The 14,589-nt window shown below is 40.4% G+C and overlaps 1 protein-coding gene across 1 annotated transcript in view; it reads left to right on the top strand.

Annotated features, from left to right (window-relative positions):
* LOC144468530 (RNA-binding protein Raly-like) overlaps positions 1-14,589 on the top strand; it is a 299,758-nt gene that overhangs the window by 219,297 nt on the left and 65,872 nt on the right. The window contains exon 4 of the mRNA XM_078178091.1: positions 13,852-13,965. Coding sequence (XP_078034217.1) covers positions 13,951-13,965 — 15 coding nt within the window. The 5' untranslated portion in view covers positions 13,852-13,950. The remainder of the gene's footprint in view (positions 1-13,851; positions 13,966-14,589) is intronic.

Below are 14,589 nucleotides of genomic sequence, written 5' to 3'. Positions count from 1 at the left end.
GGGGAGGGGATTGCGAGGGGGCTCCGCTAGATTTGACGCATTAGCTCTGCATGAAATTTAATAACACTCGACGACGAATTTTTATTGGTACTTCCAGCCCGACGCCCTTGCGCCGCCACGATATTATCCCTGTTACGTACCGGGTGCGCCGATAAACACGGAACGGCTCGCTCGAACCCCGTTGGAAAATTGTTGTAGCTTTTAGGATTTATTAACGCTGGAATTAAGGGACGATCTTCTTCGATTCATTTTTGTTAACTTGACGAACAATTGCTGAAATTTAATTTCACGTTTTTAGTTATTAATGCAAATATTTCTGATCGAGGTTATGTCAAGGGGTTGCGTCGAGATTATATCGAGATTTAACTCGCTTGCGAGATACTGTTCGCAATAATTTTGTTGGATTTTTAGGATTGTTATGAATACTTGTCAAAGATTAAATATGACTGTATAGTATGTGTAGTAAATACAATATAAGTGTATAGTGACTGAGTTATATTTAATTTAGGATTGGTATTTTATTTGATAATTGTTCGTTGTACACTGGGTACATGTGTATAATATTTATAGATAATATAACTGTATAGTACTTATAATAAATATAGCTATATAATACTAGATACTATAGTATCTGCATACTAATATTAACAAACTCTATCCACATTTAAAAAGCACAGAAATATCGTTAACAATATTTCTCCCCACTAAATAAAATCTAGAAACAATAGTCATCTTAAAAGCACGTATCTCAAGAATTTTTATTCAGAAACACTGAATAAATAATCGTTTCGAGACGTCCGAGTATATCTCGATAACAGAGAAGCCACCGCATTTATTTCGACGGGAAAAAGATGAAAATATCGGAGCGGTGGGTAAACGAGTCTCGCGGCGGATTTCTCGACTTAATTATTTGGTACGCGTCCGCGAAGAAATATATATATATAATGGAAATATATATACGGTAGCCACTGTATTACTTTTAGGGAAGATTACGCGTGGGCCGTGTATATCCAAGCAAAGCCGGGCCGGGCGAAAATTTTCCCCGTTCATTTTCTTTATCCTGGCTGCGCGGAGAGCGAAAGAGAGAGGAACGTTCCTCTGCCTTTCTGATTGCACACCTTGTATAAACGTACGGGACCCGGCGGCACGATTACAACGAAAATGGGAACCGGCCGCGGCCGCGCGGCGCTGTCTTCGTAACGCTCTGGAATAACTAGAAATGAAAAGTAGTTAAACCTGATACGCTCGTTTATTCAGCCTCTCTCGCGCGCCCAGTTGAAATCGAATCTGCGATGAACCTTCTCCCACGGATCGAACTTATCATTAGGTGGGCGGGACCTCGGGTTTAACCCTTTTAGCGACGAAGATATATCGTCGTGCCCTTTCGGAGACGCTTTTGCGCTTTATTTGAGAGTTAGGAGAAAACCGTGTGTCAAAATTAATTTATAAAATGTAGTAAATTGTTCGAATTCGTTGTAATAAAAATTGGAAAAATTGCTTTTGCTATATTTTGTGCTGGTTGGAGATGAGGCTCTGTATAAGTTCTAGCGACAAGGAAACTCGACAGAGAATAACTTTTTGAGATTGCAAGCGCAATTTGTTTATGATAGATGTCTGGCAGCTTTGGTTATTTTATTAAAAATTGTTGACAATTAAGTATTTTATGATACGTGATTTTAACTTGTACTTTATGCTACATGATTATTTTAATAATAATAATAACCTAATAATTATAATAACAATCTAATAATACTAATAATAATTGTGTAAAAATTTATTTTTACAAATCAGCACAGAAAAAGGTAGCCATATTTATTGAACTAAAGTCTTCTTAGGATAAACTATATAAAATCTATATAAATTAATCTAGATAAACAACATCCAATAAAACATCATTCCTTAAACAATTACGCGGTATAACTCTTGTCAGCCACCCAAATAAAATCCGAATTATTGTCAAACCCCGAGTCTAAAGCACCGCCGTAACGAACATAATTTTCCAAAACGACAAAACGACATAACCTGCTCCCTCATTCCACAGTACATACCTCGAGCGAAGACGAGCCTCGCGAACTCGTCGGAAGAAAGCCTCGCGATCCACGGCGAAATCTCGGTTAATTCGCGTCGCGGCTTCCAATTAATTCGTTCGCCGGGTGTTTCGTTTTAAACGACGGCCCTGTCCGACAACGTCAAACATGGTGCTAATTAAAACGGTCCGCGGAAATACCGTGTCACCCCGATTCCGTTTCCCATCTGTTCAACTAAAAAGGGAGAGAGAGAGAGAGAGAGAGAGACGCCCGGCAAAGACTCCGCCGTCTTCCACGCGGAGAACAGTTAAAACATCGGAGCGAGAGAGGCGCCGACGACGAATTACCGTTCCCCCTGATTGTAATCGGGGGCGGGGGAGGGAGAACCGGTGGCTGTTAATTAACATAGATCCATTCCGGCGGCGTCGAAGTGCTCTCAAAACACCGGCGGGAAAATTTATTTTTCTTCCGGGGAGAAGATTTCGGGTCGCCGCCGGTGACAATTATCTGATTGAAATCTTAACCGAGCCGTCTTCGAGGACGGAGAGGAGCGTCTTTCTCGCGGGACGCTGAACAGAAACCGACGACCTCTTCCTCCGCCCTCCTCCTTCTTCTTTATTCCATCTTCCTCATCGAGGTCTTTTGATTAAATTAATTCGTGCTGGATGGCGCTCGAAATACTGGAAAATTAGCGCGACCCGATCGCCTCGCGCTTCGCGAAATGGACCTCGTCAATCTGTAGAAAATAAAATTATTTATACGCGACCGGTACTGACAATTATTGTTGTATTATTTTTATAAAAATCTGTGCTTCAACGCAGATATTATTTATTTTTTTTTCGATTATTTTATCACTGATGCTACTAGTATCTTAGGATGATAAGACACTGTGTCTTATAATGTTTCACAGTGTGTGTAAAATATTAAATTAGATACGATAAAAAACATCAATATTCCTAACAGTTTTCAGCACCGTCGACCTAAAATGTCAAAGCGAATGCTTTAAAAGTTGTCTGCAGATATTTAAGAAATAAATTCTCAAAGAGAATTCTTAAGAATTTTCTTAATATTTTCTTTGATAAGACCAGATAAAATAGATGAATAATATTCACGTATTTACTAGATCTTTCGCGAAATTTGTATCACTAGTCTAACTCGTTATTATAGTACTAGGTACTATAGTACCATAAAAATGTTATTAAAATATTATTACTATATGAATTTTATAGTACTAGGTACTATAGTACTATAAAAATGTTATTAAAATATTATTACTATATGAATTTTATAGTACTATAGTATAGGTATTTGCCCCGGTATAAATCACCGTATAATAACACTTTATCGACCGGTCATCCGATCGTAAAAATGTTCGTTTCTATTTCGATTTTATTTATCGTAAGGTATTTAATATTGAAAAATTTATATAATAATATCGAAGCTCGTAGCACAATTTAACACGTTTATCTCAATAATGGATAACAAATTAAGGGTTACCATGGCAACCGATTCACAAGCTACCGATCGGGGTAAATAAGATGAAAAGAAGCGAAAGCGATAAGATAGATTAGGTTGATGCACCTTTCAGTATCGCTTGTCGCGAGTCCGACCGGTGGATTCCGTCGTTACGAGCTAAACGACACGGCCGAGCAGAAATCGTTAAGGTATGATCTATATTAGCCGGCTCACGGTGGAGCGAGGCGAGGCGTACACGGTGGAACGAGGCGCGACAAGACGCGCGTGCAGAAAAGCAACATGCTAGTAATCTTCCATTTTATGGAGGCAAGACAGCACACAACGTTCGCCGGCGGCCGTTGCCAAAGCTATTTCCAGGCGGCACGGCACCGCTGACTTAGCCGACGACTCTCGGGTTTCTCGCCTCAGCTGTTCGCCCCGAGGTCCGCTCGCGCGGCCCGCCCGCCCGCTACCCCGTCGCGCTGTAATACCATGAGACGCGGCCAAACGGTTCGTTCTTATGGTTTCGTCGAATTAGTTTCAACCGGGCGCGCGCGGGCGAGCGCGTCGCCGCGTTGCGCAATTGTCGGAGATAGAGTCGCGGGAAAACGGCAGTTCGGAACGGCCGTTTACCCGGCTGCTGACGATTGCTCTATGTGAATACTAATTGCCGTCGCGGTTATGATCCCTCGATTACATCCTGATCCTTGATTATTGCGGCTGGAGGACCGTCGCGGTATCGCCGCGGCATTTTTATTTCTCGCAGGTCATCTGCGGTCCCTCTTTTCGATTTAACCCCTTGCCGGGCAATTTTGTTCATTATTAAGGCGGTTAGATGGTTTATAGTAATTTTTAAATATGGATTTTTAACCGTGTTGATGTAAGTGGCACTGCAGGGTTGAGGGTGACACGAACAAATTGTTTTCATCCCTGACATTATAGTAAACGAAAATGAACAGATATTCGATTCAAAAACAGCTGTATATTAAAACTCTATATTAAAATTACTAGAAATCTGCTAAAAATTATTTGCAGAATTTGCATATAGAGTTTTCATACAAAGTAATTAAAAAGAAATAAGAAGAAATTAAAAAGAAATAAGAAGTAATTAAAAAGAAATAAGAAGAAATTAAAAAGAAATAAGAAGTAATTAAAAAAGAAATAAGAAGAAATTAAAAAGAAACAAGAAGTAATTAAAAAGAAATAAAATGATTAAAAAATATGAAAAGGGTGCTCCACCAGCAGACGAAATTAGCAATCAACATCGTCGCAGGGTTTGTTCTGAATTAAACGCTACGACATTGTTGACCAGCTTTATCTGCTAATTTTTCAGATAGGGGTAACCGCGACGGAACGAAAAGAAACCGGTGTAAAGTACACGAAAGGCCGAATCTCTCGGCAAGCCCCCGGTAATTTAATTGCCTCGCGAATATGGGCGAACAAGAACCGGTGGCGGAGGAGGAGGAGAAGGAGAAGGAGAAGGAGAAGGAAGAGGAAGAGGAGGCTGTGTAACAGTGCCTCGAAACTGATTCTTCTGGTTAAGGAGGCGCACGGTTTCCGCCTCCCCGTGCAAAGTAAACCTCTTATTCATTCAGTTTACCGGCTATTAGATATTCCCCAAGTTCGGGGGACTTTTTAAACACCCTGACTAAGCGATTTCATTGACTATCAATCCTCGGTTACCGCGCCTCTCTCTCTCTCTTTCTCTCTGAATTAACACCGACTTCTCGAGGGGGAAGATCAAACCTCTCGGATCCCTTTTGGATCTCCGTTAATAATCAGCAGAAGACAGCAATTATTGACCGAGACGAGCACAGATTCATCCCCTCCGATAACCTGCTCGAAAAGCATGGTTTTTGTCAACCCTTGCAGAAGCAATTCGGAAATGATTGCATAAAAGGGGAGATGGACGTTTCGAAAATACTTTGACACAAGTTTAACGTAAAGTTGATGTAAAGTCAATAGGTATATATGATTGATTATAGATAACATTTTATATATTACAGTATAAGAAAATTTAGTACATAGATTTTGCTATATAAGCTTGACATAACCTCAATAGGTATTCTTTCGCAGGATTTATTAATTCTTTACTGTAAAATTTATTAATCATAAAGAGTACTGTATATATAATACAAGAAAATTTAGTACACTGAGAACTAGCGAATATTAGTTAATTATTTAGAGTAATGAGTTAGGGGTAGTTTAAGGGTGAACCTAAATATTTTGTCAGATATGTTAGCTCCTTACTGAATAATTTATGGGTTCTTTATAGCATTGTCTTCCTGTCAGCAAAATGGAGTGGAATGAAGTGTAGGAACTACTAATTAATATAGAATAATAGAAATATGTTATACTATATTATAGCATAATATAACATAGAGAATCCTCGATATAGAATATGTCAGGTTATATAGCATTGTTCCCCTGTCAAAAAATTCGGTACAATGAAAAACAGCACAATCTACTCTTCCAGCCTATAATATACATAACATATAATACCTAATACAATAAACAATTAAATATAATAAATAAAATAAATACAATAAAATACAATATAGATAATCCTTGGTACAGAACCAGTCTACCATCTCCAGCATCATCCCCCCACTAGAAAATTCAAGTACACTACAAAACATCACAGTCTAGAGCTATAATATAGCAAACCCTCTACTTAATCCTCGTCTTAAGCGTTAAAAAACGATCCCGATGCTTCTAGAGCCAAGACGACTCCCCCCAAACAACATAATCTGACAAGAAGAGATTCATTAGACAGTTCAGCCGCAGGATTTAATTAGAGAATTCAGTTCGTTCTGGTCGAGGACGGCGTTTGCCGTTGATCCGCCTCCTTTTTGTCCCGCGAACGACGTCACGAGAGGGCGGTTTAGAGATTCTCTATGCAATTCTATAGCCGGATCCGTACTAAGTATACCGAGTTAGCGAAGTTGTGTGCCAGTCTCTCGCTGACGAGAGAGCCCCGCGAAAGGAGAGAGAGAGAGAGAGAGATCCGTGAATCGTTTTTGCAGGACGCGAGGGGGTGGTGCGCTGTCACACAGCGCGTTCGGGATTGAAAATTGGCTCTCTTCGGGGTAAACAATGGCAGGAACGAATAGAGGTTGCTTATTAAATTAGCTCCTCTCTCTCTCTCTCTAGAACCATCGCTCCGCCGTTGTGTAAGGCTGTGCGTCGCCGGTGAAGTTCCAACAAGTTTTGACATCGTCTGCAATTATTATCAAACTTCGTACGACTCGCGAGAGCCGGACGAGACGCGGCGCGACGTCTAATTGCGGACACGTAAAAACTATTTAGCGCGAGGAGCCGGGAATTAAAGGAACAGTTGTTTGGTTTAACAATTTTCCGATCGGTGAGAATATATTTTATAATTATCGTAAGAATTTTATTGTTCATTTTTAACGTGAACGAGAAACAAGATTTGATCGCGAGCGTTGGAACAGAAATTTATCGACTAATTAAAATAATTGAGAATAAATTAGTACAATAACTCTAGAACTTCTGTTAGTTATCGTTATTATTATTTGATATTTCATCTGTTATTCTGTATATCAAATATTCGCAAATTGGTAAATACTGTAATTAATAATTTTTATTTCACGGTGACGAGGAATACGTGTCAATTAAACGTACCTTATTAAAGCGGTTAAACGAGAAGAGAAAAATGAGGTATGAAACTCCTGCAGCGTGCAACAAATGCAACCGATTCTTCCTTTATGAAACTATGCCGCGATGACTCATTAGCGAAATCTAATCGCGACATTCAAAGACAGCGGCGGTCCCGATGCTGGCGGAGGCGACCCGATACGGTCCACAGCTTTTCCGTGTTTCGTTTTGAATTAGAACAAGGTCTTTGTCTATGAGTCATTCTATTTCGAATCGGGCGGGCCGCCGCGATGCAAGTGGAACTCGGATCTGGACGTAATCCAATACGGCACGCACCCGCAGAATTATAGCGTGCCGTCAACGTGTCGTCGGATTTCTTTCCCCCGGCTGTCAACCCGGGCGTCCGTTAACTTGACGAAGATGCGCGGCTTGATGCCTCGGTATGGCCTGTCTTCGTATCAGCCGCGACTGAAGCTGACGTTTACTGGGCTCTCAGGTGGATTTCGTAGCACCGGGGCCTGAGTGATACCGTACTCTAATGCTCGTAAGTGATAGTTACACGTTGGCATTCCTTTGGATAAATTGAGTTTACGTTGGAACTAAATTTAGGGGACGCGGCGACGGCGGCGGCGGCGGCTCTCTCGGAACGGGTTGCGGATGATTTGAACGCGACGCATCCGTGAAGTTCGGCAAAAATTTATGCCGCCGTTTACGGGCACCCTGCCGGCCAATGATGAAACGATCCGGCCGTTATGGCTTCGAATTAGCTACATTGTGGAGGGTGGGATTTAATAGTTTGCTGCGACGTGGGATTTGACGGTGTGGCGAGCGTATTATTTAGGGTTAGGTGTTTCTTGTTCGAATAAGAAGTAAAATATTTTTTAAGTCGAATGTTAGTCAAGGATTTCAAGGATTGTTCAATATTCGAATAAAATTATTTTTGAGACATTTGATAGTAAAGCAGGACAAAAATGGGCGGGGCAATTACAAAGGAGGCGTCGCTAACTATAAAAGGGCGGAGAGAAACCTCAGAAATTCGAAGCGAAACTTTAAAAAGCACGGAGCTCATCTCAAAGAGGGCTGGGCCAACCATAAAATGGGCACATAACCTGAAACTTAAGGGGCGTGGTCAAGCTCAGAGGGGCAGGAACTAACTGCAAAGGAAATTTTTTTAAATATTCAAAAAATATTCAAGACAAAATACATACAAAAATAGATTTATTCTTTACTTCATCAACCACATATAGTATGGTTTCAACCATATTAGATTGACTATGAATAAACAACTACCCTTACAGAAAAATTGCAGGCTCGAAATTTTGCACGGTCGAGTTTCTGTCGGTCAACAATCGAACGCTCTAAAGCTAATTAAAAAACCTCTACAGTCACTTTTATTGATCTTAATAAATCAGCGTTGGTTTAATGGAAAATGTGCGTTCCATAATGCACGGCTATAAACCGTAAATCTAAATTGAATGTAAATAAATTGTCCAAAGATAGCCGAGCCTGGTTTCGAGTCTTTAGAGCGTTCTTGATACCGTAAGAAGAATGTAGATACGAACGGTTTAATATTAATGAGTCCCGGGGATAAATTGCGAACGATAACGTCACGATGGAATAGCTCGGATATCAGAAAACATTCTTACCCATCTTGAATACGAAATTATTTCATTCTCCTAGTGATCGATTCGGCAGACTGGATTCCTCCGTCGACCGAGTCAAATATCTGCATCGAGAAATGGGAATGATTTTGCGGACAAACTTTTCTCCCACCTGGAAATTGATCGAACGACACTCCGTTTTCATTTTGATACTTTGGTTACGCTATAAACAATATAACAATAACATTCGTTATGCAAAATAATAGACTGGTAATTAATTAATAAAACTCTTTTGGCGTCGCTAAAATTCTTTTTCTAAATTCAGTATGCAACCCTTCGGTTACTTTTAACCTCTTGCATTTATTAATTAATTAATAATTAATTAATTAATTAACCCCAAAAAACATAACCTACGAAACAGAAAACATCAAAACTTCCTGCAGGAAGATTAGCACAGTCATCCCTTTGGTATTAAAATTACTGTTTCCTTCAAACATAATTAAAATATAATTAAAAATGCATACACAAGAAGAACAACGAAAACACAGTATCTACTTGAATCGTTCATTATTACAACGTACACTCGCGTTAAAAAGTCCATTCGGCCAAGTGCACGCGACCGCGTCCAGCGACCGCATAGATGGTGCGACACTCGAGTGGAGGGGATAAACACAGCGAGCCAATGAGGCGTCGCCGAATCGGCTCTCCGACTTCGCACGAGTCCCAGAACGCTATAGCAGAGTCGTACAGTCAGCATTCGCGGTGCAGCAACAGTGCCGTAGCGGCGCGCGTTGCTCGCGGAAAGCGAACTGTTTTTAAGTGATTCTCTTTCATCGTGCGCTCAAGAGGCTGGAAGATTTTAATTCGCCGCGGGTCCGCGGCGCAAAAAACGACTAGAATTCCGTCGAGTATCACGATTTTCGGGGCTGTACATCCATTAGAACACACGCGCAACGCGGCCCCGCACAGGGCACTTCCGCTGTTCACCCGCGGAGCTACTAATTCCGCGCTTTTCCGTTTTCCCTCTCTCTCTCTCTCTCTCTCTCTCTCTTCTCCTCTCTACGGTTATTTTTTTGTTCCACGCCAGTAATTAACTCAAAAATGCTAACACTGTGGAATACGGGAGCGCAACGGTGCCCCGGCAGCTTTTTTTATAGCTCCCGTTTTTTTGTTGTTGTTCGCCTCTCTCTCTCTCTCTCTTCCTTTTTAGCTTTGTTTTCGCAGCGTCGTGGATGCAGCATAAAATTCCGAGTCGCCCGGGGGAGCAGACGGAGGCTAATGTCATGTTAATACGGCCGGAATTAATTGAATACCTTGTTTAATAATTGCACGCTAAGGGAACAACGGCTGCCGGACGGCGGAAGAGGGTAGGGGGGAGGGTGGGAGGAGCGGCAATTATCCGGGCAGCGCTTTTGCCGCAAAGAACGACGGATCGCGGCGAACTTACGACGCGGAATCTTTTCAAACAAACCCCTTTGGAGCGATAAGCTCGCCGAGGATCCATGGTCTTTACGGTCCCCGTCGATTCGAGGTCGCCGGAACTCGCCATGATCGCGATTCTATGGCCGTCGTTTATGGGGCGCGTCTCGACCTTTTATTTAGCTGTTTAATCGTTTACTAATATCGTGATAGACTCGTTATGGAGATTTGGAACATATTTACTAAATTTGTATTTCATTCACATTTTTTAAATTGTTGTTATTATGTATTATTAATATATATTATAATTAAAATCTTTATGGGATATTTTAGGACTGCGTTGATTAGAATTTCTTTGGTAATTTCCATGGTGAAGCGAGAGAACTTTTGTTTAGTGATTATCTTTATTTATTCTTATTTTTAGACTTTTGTGACAGTAAATTTTATGTCGATTTAATAGAAATTATTGTCAGATATATATTTATTAAATTATGTACGGAATTATAGAGGTTTATATAGGGGTTGTTAAATTCTACTCATCCGTCATTAGTATTTAAATATTGACATAACTCTCTTGCCTTATAATAAATATAAATTTTCTATCTGGCGCAAAAATTTATTATTAGCAAACAAAGACTAGTCAACAAAGCTATGAAATTTATTAATATTCAATCACATTTCGCGCACCTTAAATTAATTCTAGCAACCCTTTCTCCCTTCGAACAATTTCTTAAAACTCCAAACCTCGTCAACATAAAAACAATATCGGTGCCGCAAAGGGTTAATATCGAGCCCCGAACGAAACAAACATATTCTCCCAGACCAGATCATAAATGTAATAATTTTTCTAATTCCCCCGCACAGATTCTCTTGGTAAAACACGGCCTCGCAGAGTTTCGCTGGCGAAATGAACATTTTCAAAGATTATATATTCCATAATGTTCTGCAGCTGGAACTTTGTATCTCGCGTGCTCATTTTTGTCGCGAGTCTTACAAAAACGTGAAACGGTGTAAACTGTGTAATTCATGTTACGGAATTTTTTATCAAAGGGACCCTGTTTTAATTCCGGGACTCGGCTACGCCGCGTTTAGCGTTAAATGTTGACGAGGTGCGAGTTAACAATTTTTTCTTAATAATGTTACGCTATTCATGGCATTGAAACGTAATATAGAGCAGTTCGTGGAATCGTCGAAACAAGCTTCGCACGGTTACGTAATGTTTAAACAGACGAAATTGTTTTAGCATGGTGATTTTAGGTTAGTATAGCGATTTTAGGTTAGTATGGCGATTTTAGTTCAATATTGCGATTTTAGGTTAATATGGCGATTTTAGGTTAGTATAGCGATTTTAGTTCAATATGGCGATTTTAGGTTAGCACGGCGACCGGGCAGATTTTTTTTCCTTTCCCGAGGGAAATATGTTACAGTCGGCGCTTGTAATCGACACTTATTATTGAATTAGTGGTGGCCAGTAGATTAATTGCGGCTGATAACGGATCCGGCACTAATCGTGTATAATGGGTATCCGATAGATCGAAAGTTTGGCGTATCAATCTGTCTTAACCACATGTTCAACGAACGACTCTGCCGGGCTAATGAGTCATCTCCATTTCGGTCAACGTTCCACGAATGTTTCCGTAATTAGCAATGTAACGGTCGAATTATGAAATTAGGGGAACGGAAACCATCGAATTAGTAATCTCGAAATGCCTTCTTGCTTTCCGTTACATTAAAAAATTACGCATGAAATTACCAACTTTGGAACCAACCAGACGATATTTAATAATTTTTATTAATTAACGCTTATCAGTATGTTAATGTATCTATTCGGCATATGTTAAATTATAGTTTCGTATTAGTTATATAGTATTATTGATTTTGATATTATTAGTAGTTTTACTTGAATTTATTATTTGAAAATATTTTAATCGCAAGATGGTGGAATTTTGTGAGAAATAAAATTGTCAAAATTTATTGTGAAATATAGATAAAATATTGAAGATATAGCTAAATGTATAGTATATAAGACGTCTTTAATTTTTGTAATAATTTTAATGCATTGAACATAATATACTGACAATTTTTTATTCTTTTAATTCAGCTATTATTATAGATTGCAATTCCTCAATTTTACTGTAAATCCACAAAATCTGTAATATGTTATACGACCATATTATTTCAACCAATTGAACATAATTGGACGTTTTCGAAAAATAAGGGGTTCAATTTTAGCAGATAAATAACTGATTAAATTTAAATGAAAATAATTGATCGAATACGAATGAAAATAATTGAGCAAATACGAACGAAAGTAATTGACTAAAATAGTTGATTGAACGTGAATGAAAATAATTAATTGAACGCGAATACAAATAATTGATTAGATTAGGATGAAAATGATTGATTGAGGGTGAATGAAAATAATTGATTGAACATTGATGAAAGTAATTGATTAAATATGAATGAAAATAATTGCTTGAATGTGAATGGAAATAATTAATTAAATATAAATGAAAATAGTAAAGTAAATATAAATGAAAATAGTAAATTAAATATAAATGAAAATAGTAAATAAATATAAATGAAAATAATCGATCGAACACGAACGAGAAGAGTTGATTAATAATAAACGAAAATAATCGTCTAAACTAAAATAAAAGAATCCGATACATCTTGCGCTTAATTAAACCAAAAAATAACCAGATAGCATAGTAATTGGCCACGGGACAATAACCGGCTCCTATCAATTTTTCCATCGCGATTGTTAACCCGCGTAAAAGCGCCGCACGGGCGGCTGCGCACTGAAAGTCGCGCCGGTTGATTTATTACGTAATTTGGCCGAGTAAATACGACGATGTTCCGCGCAACAAATTCCCGCTCCGGCGTGCTACAATTACAATACCGGGTAGAAGAGGAGACGCGACTTGGGGAATTCTAGAAAATCCAAGACCTGGGATAGGCGGCTGAGAAAGAGAGAGACATATAGCTACAGAAAGAGTGAGAGAGAGAGAACGAGAGAGAGAGAGAGAGAGAGAACGCGAGTGTAAGAGATAGAAATTGGTGGAGAGCGAGAGAGAGATAAAGAAAGAGCGCGGGTTCTCGTTATCCGGTGGCCCCGACGCGTCAACACGAAATTATGAGGAGAATCACGGAACAAAAGGGTTCCCAAGAGGCTGCACCGGCGCGGCGGATACGGCGGAGCGGAGTTAGAATCCGCGGCGCGGATTTCCCGGGTTTCCGCTCGCGGCTAGTTCGGCGATTTGTCTCCATTCGTCGGCGGCGTCGTTCTTTTCTTCGCGGCGACTTCGTTAGCGAATCGGCAACAGGCGGTTCCCGGGCAGGCTTCGTTAAAGGCCGGGCGAACGAGCTCGCGGCATAATTAAAAGTGCCCGGAACGCGGATCTTAATTACGATTGTGCGTGTGCACGCCGGAAGGCAGGCGACACCTCGCAGAAGTCCGCGCGAACGGATTTTCCGAAGCGCGTCGGCTAAATGGCAACCATCGCCCCCTTTCTGTCTCTCTTCCTCTCTTTCTCTTTTTCTATCTTTTATTCTCTCTCTCTCTCTCTCTGTCTCTCCTTTCATCTTCCGTTGTTTTCAAATATTTGCCGGGCAAACACCGGCAGACAGCTTCCTTCCATTAACCGGCGCGGGAGCGCGCGCGGCTAAAAACGATGAAAACAGAAAAAAGAAGCGCAGAAAGGAATCAAATAAAATGAAATCTGTTGCAGGCGGAACCTTATACGGCGTGTGTGCACCACCGGGGGAATTTTAAACTGCCTGGCCCGCCGATTCGACCTGGCTGAATTCTAGTGCTGACCTGTATACACATGGTGAAAGTTCTGGTGAGTTTATGGATACACGACGATTTTTCTATTTTCTATTCGCCCGGCCGGCTGCGGGGCGACGCGTCGCGCGCGACCTGTCTTTGACCGGAGATTTCCGACGTCCCTCTACATCTACACACGTTGACGCATATAGACGCATATGCACATAGATAGACACATATAGACGAAGGGGATACGTGTCTCTGACCGGTCTTCCGGTGGAACCGCCGCATTTTCGCGTTCCCGTTTCACGAATCGCTCGCGGAACTCTAGTTTTTCCGATCGGCGCCCCGAAAACGGTAAAAACGTCCACCGTCGTAAACGCTCGCGAAATTAACACCGCTGCGGACCGTGGCCGTTTCGTCGCGAAATCTAAAACGGTATTTCCGTGTCACGGTGTTTCCGTTTTATGGGGTTGCTTGTGCCGCTTGGTGATTTACGTAGGGCGGTCGATTTTTATTTTTCGAAGGATTGGTGAATGTAAGATGGTGCTTTTTTCCTTTTTGCTGTATTAAGGATTTTTTATATAGTGTATATTATATTTACTATATTTATTTATTGGATTATATATTCTGTATTATGTATATTATAGACTGGTAGAGTTGATTGTGCTGGATTTCATTGCACTGAATTTTTCTATAT

This window comes from Augochlora pura, chromosome 4, assembly GCF_028453695.1.
Source record: "Augochlora pura isolate Apur16 chromosome 4, APUR_v2.2.1, whole genome shotgun sequence".
In the NCBI taxonomy this organism is placed as follows: Eukaryota; Metazoa; Arthropoda; class Insecta; order Hymenoptera; family Halictidae; genus Augochlora; species Augochlora pura.
This window is presented reverse-complemented; position numbering and strand designations above follow the sequence as displayed.